General features: G+C 47.0%; 1 protein-coding gene and 1 long non-coding RNA gene across 2 annotated transcripts; one reads left to right on the top strand and one right to left on the bottom strand.

The window, feature by feature from the left end:
- Nucleotides 1-1,696: 1,696 nt before the first annotated feature.
- On the bottom strand, nucleotides 1,697-17,009 carry Spata3 (spermatogenesis associated 3). Its single transcript, XM_085697323.2, has 3 exons — nucleotides 16,145-17,009; nucleotides 6,202-6,345; nucleotides 1,697-3,949 (listed from the first exon to the last, which is right to left on the bottom strand). The coding sequence occupies exons 1-2, from the start codon at nucleotides 17,007-17,009 to the stop codon at nucleotides 6,230-6,232; spliced, it is 981 nt and encodes a 326-aa protein (XP_085553449.2). The 3' UTR covers nucleotides 1,697-3,949; nucleotides 6,202-6,229.
- On the top strand, nucleotides 12,769-17,408 carry LOC146896134 (uncharacterized). Its single transcript, XR_015004336.2, has 3 exons — nucleotides 12,769-13,328; nucleotides 13,712-13,812; nucleotides 15,986-17,408. It is a non-coding gene; the product is annotated as an uncharacterized LOC146896134 (long non-coding RNA).
- The last annotated feature ends 250 nt before the right edge of the window (nucleotides 17,409-17,658 follow it).

Genomic DNA, 17,658 nt, shown 5'->3' with positions numbered 1-17,658 from the left:
CTCAAACTCACAAAGATCGGCCTGCCTTTGCCTCCTGAGTGCTGGGAGTAAAGGCTTGCACCACCCCACCACTGTCCGGCTGACTTTCATTTTAATTGAGAAGTCAGGTGTAATTATGATAGGTCTGTCTTTATATGTTACTTGGCCGTTTACCTTTGCTGCTCTTAATATTCTTTCTTATTCTGTATGTTTAGTGTTTTGATTATTGTGTGGTGACGGAACTTTTTTTTTTATATCTAGTCTATTTGGTGTCCTGTAAGCTTCTTGTATCTTCATATACATATCTTTCTTTAGGTTGGGAAAGTTTTCTTCTATGATTTTGTTAAATGTATTTTCTGTGCTTTTGAGTTGGACTTCTTCTATCCCTATTATTCTTAGGTTTGTTCTTTTCATGGTGTCCCATATTTCCTGGATATTTTGTGTTAAGCTTTTGTTAGATTTAACGTTTTCTTTTACCAATGAGTTGATATTTCCTCTATTGTGTCATCAGAGCTTGAGATTCTCTCTCCCATCTTTTGTGTTCTGCTGTTTATGCTTGCATTGGTGGTTCCTGATTGTTTACTCATAATTTCCATTTCTATTATTCCCTTGGTTTGTGTTTTCTTTATTATCTCTATTTCGGTTTTCAAGTCTTGAATTGTGTCATCTGTTTGTTTTTTCTTGATTTTACTTAAGGGATTTCTCTATTTCTTCTCATGTTTGTCTTTTCCTCCATTTCTTTGCTGACATTTTGTTTGTTTTTTGAGACAGGGGTTCTCTGTAGCTTTGGAGACTGTCCTGGAACTAGCTCTTGTAGGCCAGGTTGACTTCGAACTCACAAAGATGTGCCTGCCTCTGCCTGCCTGAGAGCTGGGATTGTAGGTGTGTGCCACCTCCTCCTGGCTTTAATGAAACTTTTTATTCCCTCTTTAAGGGTCTCAAACATTCTCCTACATTTATTTTTTAGGTCACTTTCTTCTGCTTCGTCTGTATTTGGGTGTTCAAGTCTTGCTGTTGTAAGGTCACTAGTTTTTGTTGGTGTCATGTTGCTCTTTGTGGTGTTGAGTATGTTCTTACCTTGTCTACCCATCTTTTCCTCTGATTGGCGTAGTTGGGGCTGTATCTCTGGTGATCAATCTTCCAGGTGCCAGTGAACCCAAGGCTCACATGGTTAGTCCTGGTGGTGCAGTGACTACCCAGGAGGTAATCTGGTGTTCTGGGCAGTTGCTCTGCTCCCATAGAAGTTGCTTGCTTGGGGCTGATCCCGCTGAGGCAGCTGCCTTGGACCTGCTCAGGCAGAGGTCGCTGGTTCAGGCATGCTTTCTCAGAGGTCGTTCCCTTGTCCCTGCTCCTGTGGAGGATGCTGCCTCAGGCCTGCTACAGCTGAGGTCACTGGCTCAGTATAAATGATTATTTTAGCACTGACTATAAAACCACTCTCACAACTAAACATTTATTGCCATTCCTTAATAAAGGATCTAGACAGTGGGTCAGTAGAAAGGTTTTTGTTTGTTCAGAGGAGTACCATGTGCTGGTTAATTAAACAGCTAGGCAGTGTGGAGTCTCCAGAATTCTCACAGTTCTTTCTGGTAAACGAGGCTGAGATGGTACAAACACTTTAAAAAATTTCTCACCAAATCAATTAAGCATGTGCCCACCAAAAAAACCCAGCAAATTCTTTTCTAGATATTTAAATGAAATGAAAACTTTGCTCCCATTAAAAAATTACACAAGCATATTAAATTTATTTTAAGAACCCTAACTTGAAAAAATGACATTATATCAGTAGCAGATGAAGAAATAGATTGTGACACACTTAGAAGTAAAAAGAGAACAGTTGCTACATATAGGACTGAAATATAAGTTAAAAACGTTGTGTCGAATGGAAAGCAGCCAGGCTGAAGAACCCATTTATCTTGGTTCCTAGAACAGGCCTGTGGCCAGCATCATCAAATCAGTCAATACCTCAGGGGCAGGGTAATGGGCAGTCATTACAGAGGTGCTGTGGGCAGTGTCTTAGAGACAGTGTGTGTGTGTGTGTGTGTGTGTGTGTGTGTGTGTGTGTAGGTGGAGGAGACTTGAAAACAAAAAAATAAATGCATGGGGAATATAAGGTGATCTGATTCCTAGTGGCTTGCAGCCCCACCGGGAGTCTGGGGTCAGGCATCAAAAGTAAGTCTGGGACTAGAGATGCATCTCAGTTGGTAAAGTGATTGTCTAAAATGCCCGAGATCCTGGGTTTGATACCTCTTACTGAATAAACCGTGCATGGTGGTGTATGCCTGCAGTTCTAGCACTTGTGAGGTAGAGGCAGGAGAATCAGTTCAAGGTCTCCTCAGGCAATGTGGTCTCCTCCTTCGTATAGAATTTGGGATACATGAGACCATCCTGGAAGACACGGCAGGGTGGGAGACTGAGAAGACTTGAGAGCGAGAGAACTACTCGTGAGGGTCAGCGGCTCCAAGTATAGCTGCGTAAGCCTGTGTCCTGGGCTGAGGGCTGTATTTAAGCAGGATCGCGGTTTTGCCAAGTTGTCATTTACAACAGCCGGGGGTCTAATTAATATACCAGGGAAAGAATTTCGTCTTCGGTCATAGGAGTCAGGCCTTGCAGAAGTAGTGGCCACTGGGTCTCTGATATCTGTGGGATTCTTCATATCAAATACAGCACAGGGCAGCAGCATGACCCTCCTGGGTCCCTTGTTGTGTATTCTTTAAGAGCCTAATTTTTCCAGAGGTTTCTATAGGCTCAGGGAGTTCCGGAATTCCAGTGGGGATCACTTGTTCCCTGGACATTTCCCTCAACTAGTGGTGTTTGCTGGGATCACCTTAAAGAAAGATTTGAGGGATCTGGGGGCTTCCTGTAACTAACTAGCCTGACCGATCCACTCAGTTCTATCCACTGCTCTGGGAATATCAGTCCCCTGCCTCACCGGGGGCAGTCTGGTTAGATTTCCCCCTTGGCCAACTCTTAGAGGAACAGCAGGCTCTCATTCCGCCCTTCCCTGCCCCACAAGACGTGGGCACAGCTTTCTCTGCCCTCTACTCTTCTCTGTCTACAGGTTTCCTCTCCTGAGGATGAAGTACAGCCATCTCCCTCTTGGTAGGTCTCCAGCAATGGCAGGCAGCAGCGGCTACTCACTATTAGTTTTCTCTTGGGTGGGGTTACTCTAATGGTGTGTACGGCCGTCTTCCAAGGTGGCACCAGCAGGGTCCGGCTCCAGCTGCCTGCCGAGGCCACTGTCCCCAGTGCTGTCTGTCTCCCTTCCTTGTAATACCTGCCTCTTCCAGGAGTACCCACTGGGATTACTGTAGACTAAGATTCTACCTGACGGTTTAAGAATTAGAAGAAAAAGCCCACCCAGCACTGGCCAGAAGTCGTCACAGGGTGCAAGCAGATCAGGACCCCATCACAAGTCATGACAAGAGGGGAAATTTCCTAGAGACAACTCTGCTGGGTTCAGGGCCCTTGTCTCCCAGAACACAGGCTTTTACTAGCTTGTCCCTCCTGCCCCTGTTAACTGGCCTGACGTGCGGCTGACCAGTTAAATTAGGCGTTGAATTGAGCCCGGTCGTTCTTGCTTTTAGAGCGAGAAAAGTGGAAACATTGTTCTGTTGAATGTGTGCAGTGTGGCTCTCCCTGCTGAGAGGCCAAGACCAGGAATGGTCGGTTCCTACTCAGACTGATGCATCCCTAATGCTCTTACCTCCAGGACTGGGTGCTGGCTCCAACTTTTACATTTCTGAGTAAAACACTGAAGACCGATTTCTACCTGTGTCTGGTGGCACACACCTGAAACCCTAGCATTCTGCAGGCTCTGGTAGGAAGATTAGGAGTTTATGGCTATCCTGGACTATGTAGGAAGTCCTTGTCTCAAAAATAAAAAAGTAAAATAAAATGATGAAAAGAGACAAGATATTTCCCTCTCTCTATTTTGGTGACAAGTGAGATCCTTTGATGGACACTGGATCTGTAAGGAAAAATAAATAATAAGTAAGTGACACAGTTATTAGCTTAATCAATCCCTTGCAATCTATCTCGACAACTTTCCACTTTAACAGTTTCCACTTACCTTACGGTTCAACAACTACATGCTTTTTGTAAAAAAGTCATTTTAGAATTCAAATTCCTTCTTTTCTCCTCCTCTTCTTCTTTCTCTTCCTCTCCTTTCTCTCTTTTTTCTTCCCCCTTCCCTCTCCACCCATCTGCCTCTGCATGTGTGCGGATTGACATATATGTATGGAAGGCAGAGGTCAACATGGTGAGTCTTCCTCAATTGCTTTCCTTCTTACTTTGAGACAAGGTGGTAGTAGTCTCTCACTGAACCTAGAGATCAATGATTGGCTAGACTGGCTGACCAGAGAGCCCTAAGAACCCTCCTGCCTCTATGTCTCCAGCATTGGGGTCACACTGCTGGTTCTAACTTTTTACTCGGATGATGGGGATTTTGAACTCAGATCTTCATGCTTGCCAGGCAAATACTTCACTTACTGAGACATCTCGCCATCACCAGCTTTTAAAATTCAGTCTTCCCAACAAGAGAGTTCTGCTGGTATTATCTCCACTTAACGGGAGGAGAACGAGATGTCAGAACCTGCCCCAGACTCCAGGCACTGGATGCCAAAGGAACATCTAACCCTAAGCCTGCGTGATGGCAGAACCCATACTTCCAAGCAGTGATGCTACAAGGAATCCCATAGATGAAATGCTTGCATCCTTTATGTGGCTAGTGCCACTATCATTCCCACCCGGGGCAATGGCCCTGAACAGGGCACCTCTGACCCTCTCTCTTTGATTCTCATGTCCATTGTCTTTGGAGAGAGCTGTTGCTCTCCACTAGAGGTGATACTGACACCGAATCCAAGCGGCACAGTCTAGACTAGAGATTGCCCAAATCCAGCAACTTTTCGGGCATCATGCTGGTATGATAAGAAGACACAGCTGCTGCCAACTATCTCCTACAAACACCTCCTCACTCCCAGCAAGTCCGAGAAGAGGGAAGCCAAGGCTCTTAGGTGCTGCACGCGATATTTCCTGGAGGTCAGGGTGGTTTACTATTATTATTCCTCAGATGATCCTTGAATGGACATCAGGAGCTCTGGCAAAATGACTCTCACTGGAGCCATTTGCAGGATTTGGATGTTTATGTATTTTAATCATTGATTCCCAGACCTGTGTTTGACTTCAGTCATCACCCATCCACTCCCACGGACGATAGACGGCTCAGGGTCAGGCTGAACTATCTCTCTTGGCTCTCGCTCCCTACCTCAACCATCACTTTTTAAGCATTCATTGACCAAGACCTAGCTATTGGGATGACCGTGGGTACTCTCGGCGATTTCCTTGCCCAGTTCTCTTCTCAGCGGATGCATTGGCTCTTTGAATGGTAGATTTTGGCTGCTGATGACCAAGCGCTACTCCTTCCTCCAGTGACTGGCACTCAAGCTGAGGAATTGATTTTTCCACCAAGACCCAAATTTCCTCCCTACACCCCTACAGTCCTGTACTGATCAAGGGGCACAGGGACATGGAAGGGGAAGCCTCATGTCTCTTGAGCAAGCGGCTCTGTTGTACAAATAACATTCTGAGACTCCATGGAGCCAGGTTGCTGGCTTCTTGCTCTTGCCTTCCCACCCACCTTGGCGTTCTCCTGAGAGTGCTTCCTTAAGGTATCGAGTGTACCCAGTCCTTGTTTCTGGCTCTGCTTCTGGGGCTCGGGGGCTCAGGTGAAATGGAGTGGTGTCTGAAGACATCCCCATACTCAGAGATGGTGTGATATCAGGAGCAGGAGAGGTCACACACATTTCAAAGAACCTTGTGGAACAGGCTAGAGGACACTGGTGTGAGTGGAAACAGTCACTGGAGTTGGGGGGGTACCCCGGGGGAGAGCTAAGCCACCAAGGAGAGGTCCAACTGGAGATGTTGAGAAGGGTGACCAGTTTTCTTAGACATTCTAAGAAAGGCCCAAAATTGTGAGCAACTGCTACCCCAACCATCCTACTTCTTCCTGTAGGGTTAGGGAAGCCATTGCCGGGCAGGGTACAAGAGAGAAGGTAGGAGTTTGTCCTGATGGTTCTCATAAATGGTCCTGGGACAGCCATGACAGCCTATCTTGAGTCAGGAATGAGTTGCCTAGACTATGGGCTTTCCCTGGCAGGCAGAAGGCCTAGTTCACCTTGAGATAGCTCTATGTAGAAGAAAGGGACAAGGCGATCCTCCTACCTGCCGGACCATGGGCCTGGGGTTCAGTTCACAAGGATTCAGCGATGAAGTAGGCAGCTCCCAGGGCTCCCAGAGACACAGCAACAGTCCCGAGAGCCTGAAGTACGTGAATTACGGGGAGTGCAGTATTTCCTTGAAGGTTTTCTGCAAAGCACAGCAGAAAGGGGGGTTGGGGGAGAAAAGTTTAGTGTCTGTGTCCTGGAAGGAGACAATGGAACTTAGAGGGTCCTGTCCTGATCTTCCTTCTAAAGGAAGGAAAGGGTACCCTAATGAGTGTCCCTCCCCCTTCCAACAAAGCTTCCAACAAGATCCCTGGGGTATGAGGGTGGGCTGGCCTAGGCCTGATGCCTAGAAGGGTAATAGAATGAGGTTGGTCCAGACCATGATGTGCCAAGCCAGGTACCAGACCCCCCCCCCGCAACGTCCTCTTTAAGCTTCACAACAACTCTCGGAGGCAATTCAGAGACTTTTAGATATCAGGAGAGCACAGATTAGTGACATCACTGCAAAGACTGGGACAACAAATGAGTGAACTAGTAAATGCAAGGAAGGCATCCCGGAAATGAAGCAGCCAGTCTGAGAGGAAACCAACTAAAGCAGGGATTCTTGTCTAACGTGAATGCCTATTTTAAGTCCTCTGAAAAGGGAAAGACTGTAGAAGCAGTCTTTCCCTTGTGAAACGAAATAAAAACCACGCGTCTTGCCCTGGCCATGGGATCAAGGCCTCTTTCCCTCGCTTTCCTGAGTCTGAACCCTGTTTTGGTTTTTCCTACAGCTTAAAAGACCCCTCCTCTTCATCTGAAGCAGTAGAGGACGCCAGGATGCTTTTGGAGTTGGCTCATACACTGGGCCCACAATGCTGTGGACCCTGACATGGCGCTGTCTTACTCTAAAACTCCCAGGAGCCCTCCTGGATCCAACACTGCCCGTTTTGTATAGAGGTTTCTAAATGCATGTGTCTTTGCTACCGCCCGGGTTGAACACGTCGGAAGGTGAAGATCTTGTTTAGGTGACTCTCATAGTGCCTAGCATCCAGCTGGAGCAGACTTTGATTTTTTTTTTTTTTACCTATGGGAACCCACAGCACCATCTGGCAGCAGATGGATGGGCACATTATGTGGGTGAGTGGTGGGCAGGCGTTTCCAGGCATGTTCTGTTCCCCAGAGTGGCCCTTTATCTCTCTCCTCTCTCTCTCCTCTCTCTCTCCTCTCTCTCTCTCTCTCCTCTCCCCCCCCCCCCCTCTCTCTCTCTCTCTCTGTGTGTGTGTGTGTGTGTGTGTGTTTCATATTCTGCAGGAGAGGGAGCTGGCAAGAGTAAGGAGAGGGGAAGAATGTGGGACAGTGGGCCATGCTCCTGATGCAGGATAGAAAGCCTCTGCATGGAAGGCCCTTTGCCAGGGGCTTTTGTGAGGTCTTGAGCACAAGAGGGACTGGTCGTCTGGGTAGAGGCCCCTCTCTTAGCTCTAACACCTAACCCAGCAGTCCTGCAAGAATGAAGACATCTTCAGTCTGTTCTTAACATGGACGAGGGTTTTCCTGTGAGTGACAGTGGCTAGATACATTTCTGCTGATGTCACTGTGGAAGAGGAACATCATGGGTGATGCCAGGATGGAGGAGGGGCTGACAACAACAAACCAGTCTGGAATATATGGTCCTTATGGATGCTCATGGCAATGGGGCAGATTTTTCTATTATTAGTAGAAGGGGCATGTGAATAATAACCAGGTTTATCAATGAGTTCCAGGGATAATTCACATACAGTGTGCTAAATAGATGCTCCCTATGTATGGTATGAATCAGAAAAGGAAGTGAATGGTCAACCAACATGTAATCATAAAGTTCCCAGGTGAGTGGAGTTTGTATATTATATGGGTTAGGTGGAGGGGTGCTCTCAGGAGTGAGGGCTTCTGTGGAAAAGAGAAAAGGTACCACAAGAGTCTGCCCCACCAAAGCTGACTTGAATATTTAGAGGGGAAGGCTTTCCTTTGGAAAGACCTATGGTTTCTGGAGGAATTTATTACACACGATTGCTAGTAAGGTCTGAGGATGGAGCCCGGCCCTGGGAACTATACGCGCAAGGCTTTAACCCTCCCACTTGCTTGGGAACCTGTAGAAGGTGAGAAGGTTTGGGAATCCTCTCCCCGGCATGGCTTGCCAGTCCCGAGGCAGGAGGACATCGAAGATGCGGCTGTGACACAGCCCCAGACGACGCCAGCAAGCGGAGCTGCCAGGGCAGGCCATACAGGAGCAGGAGCGTGGAGCCATATAGGTCAGAGGCACTGCTGGACAGAGAACGAGAGAGATGAGGGCGGCACCATGTTCCCGGGGGTGGGGCACAGTCTTGAGGACAGCCCTAGAAGTCACACGTGGCAGCTGCAGTGTTACCACAGGAAACCCAAGGCTTTTTAAAGACATCGTTAAAGGGGTGAGATCGAACGACTTAAGAAGGCAGCCCCCTTCTCAAACACAAGGGGGACTAGCTGTTTGGAAGAATAGGTGGGTTACAGGCTGGTGTCACTTGGGAAGAATCACAGCAATGCAAAGAGATTGCTTACACCTGTCTAGTGCTTCCTGTCATCTATGTTCAATTGTGACAGCAATCCTGTGACATGGAATGTGCTGGTTTCTTTTCTTTTCTTTTCTTTTCTTTTCTTTCTTTCTTCCTTCCTTCCTTCCTTCCTTCCTTCCTTCCTTCCTTTCTTTCTTTCTTTCTTTCTTTCTTTCTTTCTTTCTTTCTTTCTCTCTTTTTTTTTTCCAGATAAGGAATCTGAGGCTTAAAGAATATAGCAAGTTCATTACAGAAGTGGACATCAGCTTGCTGGGTGGTTGTGGCACATGCCCTTAATTTCAGCACTTGGGAGGCAGAGGCAGGTGGATCTCTGTGAGTTTGAGGCCAGCCTGGTCTACAAGTCTACAAGAGCTAGTTCTAGGACAAGCTCCAAAGCTACAGAGAAACCCTGTCTCAAAAAAAAAAAAAAAAGAAAGAAAGAAAGAAAGAAAAGAAAAGGGAAGGAAAAAACACCAAAAAAGAAAAGAAAAGAAAAAAAAGAGTGGACATCAGCTCAAGATCTCCAACTTTTTTTTTTTTCTTTTTTAAGACAAGGGTTCTCTACGTAGCCTTGACTGTTTTGCAACTCGTTCTGTAGATCAGGCTGGCCTCAGAGATTCTACCTTTGACTCCCAAGTGCTGGGAGTAAGATCTTTAACTTTTAAGTCAGCGGAAGTCCTTCCTATGGAACTGGTAGGAAGAGCTGCAAGCAGGCGATTGTACTGCCCATGAGAGGTTGCAACGAGAGTCCTGGAGTTGGTGTTGTTATATTCTGTGTATGTCGCGGGCACTAGTTTATCCCAAAGGCAAACATTACACTGCTTTATTCTCCCAGAAACAGTTCCCCAGTCCTACCATTTCTGTGCTCTTCTGGGACCTGATTTAGCAGAACTGGAAGATGTTACCCGTTGTCTCTGACCAAGCTGTTTTTTTAGTGGATAATTCCAACTGGGTTTGACAAGGGCTTCAGTCTTAAGTGCTGTAAAGCCGGTTAGTCAACCAGCAGGTTCAGTACACTTCCTGCTTAGTCTATCTATAGAACACATGGTTTTCTCGGAATGGGGAAAGCAAGGATTCTACAAACAATGATTTTATTTTCAGCTTAAAAAGCTGAAATTGAGATATAACTCTCAAAGTCCTTTAATTTACTACTAGTGTGCTAGGTGGCTTTAGTATGCTTGTGAAGTTGTGTGACCATCACAACTATATAGCTTTGGGACACTTCCATCTCCTGAAGAAGAAACCTCACCCTATCATCAGACACCCCCATTTCTCTCTTTCCTATCCCAGGCAATAGATTAACCTATTCTGGGCATTTTGCAAGTGAAATCAAATAATATATATTAACTCTTGGGAGAATCGGCTTCTCTAGACTAATATTTTTAAGGTTCATCTGTGTTGTAGTGGTTTTAAATAAAGCACATCAGTTTTTCATTGCAAGTAGTGTTTCATTCTGATATTTTATACCACATTTAGTTTACCCATCCATCATCTGGTGGACACTGGGTTGTTTCCAACTTTTAGCTATTATCAACAGTGCTGTTAGGACGTTCACATATAGGTTTCCATCTGGGTGTGGTTTTAATTCCCTCGTGTGGATACTCAAAAATGGAATGGGTCACGTGGTAGCTTCCAGATTGGTTCCCACAGTAGCCATCTCACTGTACATTCCTACTAACAGTGTATATTCTGAATTCTAAATCTCCAACATGTTATTGTCCTTTTCTAATGACCATCACTGTAACGGAGGATTGGCACTGCCTTGAGTCACATTATTTTGCGTTAAAAAGGCGTGGTTATAGAAAGTGACATCATACATTTAAAAGTCTTCAGTCCATATTTCCAACCTTTCTTCCTGCTCTTCCTCAGAGGGGGATGATTCCCTGAGAAGCAACATGAGGTGTCCACGATAACACCAATGAACGTGACGGTGAATCTCATCATCTTGACTGATTCAAAAACGCCAAGGTTATCTGTAATGCGCACCCCTGGGTGTGACTATTAAGGTGTGTCTGGAGAAAAATTAGATCTGTGGAGGCTCTGATCTAATGAACGGATTAATCCCTTTCATGGATTCACAGTGTAGCCTTATTGGGAGTTGGCAGAAGGTAGGAGGTGGAGCTTAGCAGGAAGACATACTAGGGGTATGTCTTTGCAGGATATGTCTGTCCTTCCTGTCCTTCCTTTCTCCACTTCCTGGCTGCTTTACTCTGAGGTATTTCTTGCCAAGGTGCAAGGATAACCTTAAAACTGTGAACCAACATGAACAATTTATTCTTTCGGCTATTTCAAACATTTGGTCACAGTGATGAGAAAGTTAACAAATGCCGTGGGCCACTTCTTCGTCTCCTCAAAACCCCACTGCCTTCTAAGTGACCGCTTCGAGATTTAAAAGAGATTTGCAACAGCACTGTTTGTCTTCTACTGGTGACACCAGTTCTGAGGTCATCACCCGGAAATGTTTGTCTCCGTGGTTCATGCTCATGTCACACAATACCATCACAGGTCAAGGACGTGGTGCTTAGTCACAGAGGCATAGGTGTCCTGGCAATTCCTTGGATTTAGAGCACTCATTTGCTTGTGTCTCATATTAACTTTCGACCCAGACTGTCTTAGGACTGCTGTGGCCCAGAGAGCGTGGCCTGCTCCAGGACACAGAGCCCCTGGTCACAATTCAAGGAAAGGTCAGAGAAAGGTGTCCTTCTTGAGAGGCTAGCTGGCTTCTTGGAAAAGCTGTGGTTAAGGGTAAGGATTCTGGAGTCAGAATAGAATGAAGTTCCCTTTTCAGCAGTACCAACGGCTGCTCCAGGGCCTGTTAGCTAGTTTGAATCCTGGTTTCCTTCTCTATAAAATGGGCAGGGGAATAATACCATCCCTACAGTATTATCAGATAAGAAGATTAAGTTAGATGGCTGAGCTTAAGTGCTAGATACTGAAAGAATAGCCAGCGGTCGGTCAGTTTGATTGGCTGTCTCCTTTATCCAGCTCCACTTGAGTCCCCTTAATACTGTCCAGAGTTTGGCCTCTCATTGGCTATCCAAGCAGATGGGGATCACTTTTTGACAGGCAGCCAGCCGTTTAACTGTAGACAGAACTGGTGGCTACAAAGTATTATTTTGTTGTTAGTGTTGTTTTGTTTGTTTTAGACATTGAGCAGATTCTTTTCCAGTATCTTCTGTGGGAAAGGTTGACAACTTAGCAAACAGAAATACAGGGTGCTTATTTGAAAGACATATACTAACATTATTTGTGGTTTATCTGAAGTTAGAATTTAGGCAGGAATCCTGGATTTTATTGCGCTATCCTCTCTGTGGGTTCAAGGTCAGACCTCTTGGAACAACAAGGAAAAAACTTTTCTCCCATCTTCCACCTGATAAATAGAAAATCCCAGTTCTCTCAAAAACTGTCACACAGCCCCCCACCCCACCCCCGGCACTCTGGACTATCTTCCTTCTGCTAGTCAGGTTTCTCTTGAGAACAATCAGACAAAAATGTAGTCATAAGGCATATGATGGCCTCACTTCTAGACAGTTTGTCTTTAATTTTTAAACAGTTGTTGACTCACCATAGAGCTGAGTTAGATGTTACTATGTATTCATGGCTGTTTCCAGTGAGACCTGGTATGTATGGAATGACAAAACCCAGGAATCCTGGCCTCTATGGTAGTTACTCCCCTTCATCCTTCATAAACATGGCCCCAGGTAACATACTAACTGTATGCCATCATCATACAAGAACTGGGTTCCGAGACCCCATCAGCAAGAAGGCTAGAACTACTTAAACAGGAAGTCCGCCTACCTGCTTTCCTGGATGGAGAGCTTGCTTTGGGTTCAACCTTTGCAGGTACCAGGCATGGTGTTGAGGACCGACGTTCTGCAGCTGGGAGAGCCTGGGGCGCAGGCTGTTGCGGTATAGGTTCAGGGTTAACTTGTGGTGGGGTGGACTCCTGACAGGGTTGTGGCTGCGATGGTGGCGAGGTGGGCTCTGGGCATGACGGTGGGGTTTCCGAGTTGTGCTGCTGTGAGGAGTCGGAGCTAGCCTGCGGTGAAATGGAATCCCTGCGGCGCCTGGAATCGGACTTTTTCTTCTTTACCTTCTTCATGGTGATCCTACTAGGCTAACACCGAGGAGCTACATGGAGCTGTGATTTCCTGGCTCCCTTCCTAGGGAGGTCGTCTCCCTTACGGGTATGGCTCTGGTCTTTGACTGCAGCAAGGGCCCACAGACAAGAGTAACCCATACCTCCTGTGAGGTCACAAAAGCCAGGGTGGATCCCATGGCTAGGGCTCTGGCAGTCTTCGCTGGAACATCTTTTCTCTTCCCGAACTTCCCGCTGGAACAGGCAGGGGGCAGCCGCGGCCCTATCTCTTCAGGGCCTGATTAAGACAGTGCCTATGAAAGCGGGATCCCCTTGATTCTGTGACTAGAGCGCCAGTTTGGGGCACCTTTCCACTGCGAGTTCCTGGGTCCACGGGAGCTATCATTTATTCGAAGACATCCTGGATGGAACTCTCAGCTCTGTTACTGGTTTCTACATGTCTGTCCCCAAACACAAACATCTATGGTCACCATTTGTTTAGTAAGTTTTCAGGAAACTTTTCTGAAGATTTGGCTTCTTTTTAACATTTTACCTCCTAGGACCCATTGCCCTCTGTCATCTCTGAAATTCTTCCTCCTTCCTCCTGGGAGGGGACCAGGGACGGTGTGTGTGTGTGTGTGTGTGTGTGTGTGTGTGTGTGTGTGTATGTGTGTATTTGTGTGTGTGTACATGGGTACATGTGTGTCTAAACTTTTGTATGATCCCTTGAATTTGACCAAGAATTCTACCTTAAGCCAGCTCTTAGAAAACAATTTCTCAAACTCATTACATTGGTGAAACAGACTTACTACCTCCCAAGACTCTGGATGGGTCAAATAGACTATGAATTTTCCTTAAAATCAATAATGTGACTTTCATTTTAGGATGGAAGCGTGAAAGGTATTTTGAAAATACATCCTAAATGTCATTCACCACAATAGAAAATGTGCTCCTAATGAGAGAGAGAACTTCCTCCATTAACTAGGTAAGCTATGTAGGTAAGTAACCTGCCCTACCCAGAGTCCCACAACTGTTGGGGAGAGGGGACATGACACAGATCAGGGGAGAGCTAGCAAGCCAGAAAGGTCTCATAGCTCCACACAAAGGCCAGACCAGATGTCAACAGTGAATGAGAGGATCGACTTCAGGCTTCTAGAGCCAGCAAAGACTTTGCCATTATTATTATCATTATTATTTTATGGAAAGAATACTGAGGTTTAGAGAAGTTAAATTACATGCAAATGCCTCTCCACTCCCAGCTGATTGTTGGCACACTCAGGACTAAATTCCAGTTAAGGGTTCTTTTTCTTTGTGAATCTAGCAGGCAGATTATACAGGCTTTGAAATTAATGAATTGATAAAAAAAAAACTAGTTTGTTGCATGAAAAGATTGAAGAAAGGTATGGAGAATTAGGAACTTGAGAAACTCAGATCAGTGGCATTGGTGGGTGTGTGTGTGTTTGGTTTGGAGTAAGGGGGTCCAGTGGGCAGGACTGGATGCTTCCTCAGGGCAAGAGTGATGGACCAGTAGAGGGGATGCCATTTATAACTAGAGAGACTGGAAGTTTGAATGATGCTCATCACTGCAAGATATTGATGATCTTAACCTGGTTTAAGCCAGTTTCTCAATCTCAGCCATGATTGATGCTATGCGTCGAGTAACGTCTCCCTGGGGAGGCTGTGCTGCGTGTCATAGGAAATTCTGCATCCTCTCTGGCATTGACTGGTCAGCACCCCGCCATGATAACTAGAAACATCTAGATCTGGCTAAATATCCCCAGAGCTTTGAGGAGGTGGCAATGTTGTTCCTGGCTGAGAATAACTGGTTTAAAAGAGTCAGATGGGAGTAGGGACTTACATGGGTAGAATGTCCTACTAGCCATAAAAGAGTTAGTCCATTTCACCCGAAGAGAGGCCACAGGGCACAGGACACACAGACTTGTGTTCCTGGGAGATGGACGACAGAATCTGGACTGAGGAATGTTTCTCCCATGAAGGAGAAAACGCGTGGTTTAGAAGCTGGGAGAAGTCTTCCTCGTTCTCTGCCGAGAGCCTGGCTCCTCTAGAGAGCAGTCACAGTGCAGCTGCCTCCTTCTTGCTTTGTCTTAGCTTTCGTTCCCGGGACCCCTAGACCCAGGCAAGGAAAGCCAGCAGGGTTTATACAAGCTGTCTGAGTTGAGAGTGAAAGTAATAGGATTGAGCACAGGGGACAGCTCTAGGCAGAGTCGGGAAACTTTCCCTACTCAGAGGCTGTTGCCAAAGGTGGACTAGGGTTTTTGTAGTCTTGCTTAGAGGCACAGTCAGAATGACCCATCAGTGGGGGCTTAACCAGGCACACTGAAACTATCCCTGTGAAACATAGCTGTGTTAGCGGCTATTGAGGAAAAGAATGGGCTTCAAAGGTTGAGGGGTTAGGTAGTGAGGTTATACCGTCTTAAGAGTATCCAAGAGTATCCAAGAGTGATCATACCCTATCCTTCAACTGTCCCTGAGGTTCTGACCTTTCAGTGTGCTTGGACAGTAGAATGAGTGTGTCATCATTTATTCTGAAGCTAGCCTCTTCGTGCTGAATACGGCATCAAGCAGTCCTTCATCCTTGCATGTCACACGGGATGGTGGATCTAAAGGGAGGGAGCTTGGTCACTCGCTGAAAGTTGGCCGAGCCTCTGTAATGGGACACCAAGGCTTCTAGGCTCAGAACACTTTTCTAGTCTCTGTGCTGTCCCTGAAAGGGGCTTCTAGAAACGGGGTGCTGGAAACTCATGTTAAGAGTCTACTGCTCAAGGACCCTAGGCCTCAAATTAGCCCTCCAGGGCCACAGGGAGGGTATTAGGGGCTTTGAGTAAAATTGCAGTGTTAAACCAGTTAACTCTCCTGAAGTCCCAACCTTAGAGGGTTGTTGTGAAGCCTGGAGGTGAGAGCCCTTCACACAGTACTGGCTCACAATGGACTGTTTTTGTTGACATTTTTATCCCCTGAAGGAGTTACAGAAGATAGGAGCCCACTAAAGAACCCAGGAAGGGCACATCAGTGCGTTTGGAGAGGTGAGGGTGGGCTATTATAGATCCAACAACACTGCATCATGGTTTCTCCTAAGCTGTGGGTAGGGCAGATGGGTGGGAGAGGTAACCCTCCGAGTTAACTTGAACACTTTTCAGATTGTCCGAGGCTGCATATCTTGGGAAAAGGAAGCTGGTTTATTACCATTCAAATTGCACCCCAAACTTCCGGAGGTGCCAACACGTGGCAGTGAGGTCAGAGATTTGCCCACTTCTCAGGGGAACAATAGTCCCAGTCTCCACCCTCGGGCTCCTCACCATCCGTCTGGGTCTGGCGATCCACTAGGGGGCCCACGTGACCTCGACTGGCAGCGCGCTGAACGTCCAGGACACCCTGGGGGCGGCTGGGGCAGAACACTGCGGTGTACACCTCGACCCCTGGATTCTCTGAAGCGAAAACGCTGCAGAGCAGGTCCTCCAGACGGCGGCGCGACTCTGCCTCCTCATCCGGCCGCGGCTGCACCAAGATCCCGACGAGCGCGGCTGGCGGGCGGCGGTCCTGGACGCGCACCTGCTGCAGGAGCAGCTGCAGCCGGGGCAGCTGCGTGCCTAGCGCCGACGCGTGGCATAGCACCAAGAGCAGCTGCTTGCCGGGCTCCGAGCCTAGCTCGGCGATCTCAGAAGTCTCCGAGCAGGAAGCCCCGTGTCGAGTTCGAGATGCCTCGCTATCGGGCGAGTCCTTTTCATTGAGATTCGAGAGCTGCTGCTTCTCTGTCTTCTCCGGTTTCTCCGCGCTGCGTTTGGACTTTGCGGCCGGGGCTTCTGGGCTGTCTGCCAAGCAGTCGCCGGTTCGCTTGAGTCTCCGCCTGGCACTGCTGGAACTACTTTGACAGTCTGTTTCTTGGCTGTCGGCGGGCTCAGCGTTTGGATTCTTCGGAGGCTGACCCGGAAAGTTCGGCAGGGTCGTGTAGCTCTCTTCCTGCTTCAAGAACTCTCTTATTAGCAGCACCCGACCGCGACCCGAGATAGTTTGATTCAGGGTCGCTGGTTGAGCTTCGACCTTCTTCTTCGGGGTCCTTGAGGGCTGCTCCCCAGGCCCCTGTTCCATGTTGGTCCGGCTCCCTTGCCCCAATGGGCTGGGACTTCCGTTGGCCAAATGAAAAACTGCCTTTCTTTGGAGCATGTCACAATACCCCTCGGTCTTACAACCTCCTGCCGCAGGCAACCAAGGGCCTCTAACCCACTGTTCCTTGAGGATCTTCTAAACACAGGGAAACTGATGTTGGGACCTTTGGGGTCGTGTGTGTGTGTGTGTGTGTGTGTGTGTGTGTGTGTGTGTGTGTGTGGTGAATTCAACAGGCACATCTTTCCAGGCAGAATGATGGACTTGCTAAAGCCTCCACATAAAATGAAGACATTTTAAAACAGTGTCGGTGGACCAGACAGTGTCGGTGGACCAGATGTGGTCTGCACACGACAACCACAGAGACTCGGATTCTAGTAGTGGGGTAATTTGTTCCTTTTGTTAATTTCCTTGTAAAAATGAGCCTTGAAATTTTTTTAAATATAAAAGTAAAAACAAGCCTGGCGGTGGTGGTGGTGCATACCTTTAATCCCAGCACTCAGGCGGATCTCTATGAGTTCGAGGTCAGCCTGGTCTACAAAGTAAGTCCCAGAACAGCCAGGGCTGTTTTACAGAGAACCCTTTTATCGGAAAATTACACACACACATATTTGCACATTTGAATATATATATGATATATATACATATATATAATCAAATATATAGTATCAAAGCTGATAGTTATAAAACCCTGAGCTGAAATCCCACT

Source organism: Myodes glareolus, chromosome 1, assembly GCF_982192425.1.
Source record: "Myodes glareolus chromosome 1, mMyoGla1.1, whole genome shotgun sequence".
NCBI classification, from domain to species: Eukaryota; Metazoa; Chordata; class Mammalia; order Rodentia; family Cricetidae; genus Myodes; species Myodes glareolus.
The sequence above is the reverse complement of the archived record's forward strand: the minus strand, read 5'-3'. Positions and strand labels throughout refer to the sequence as shown.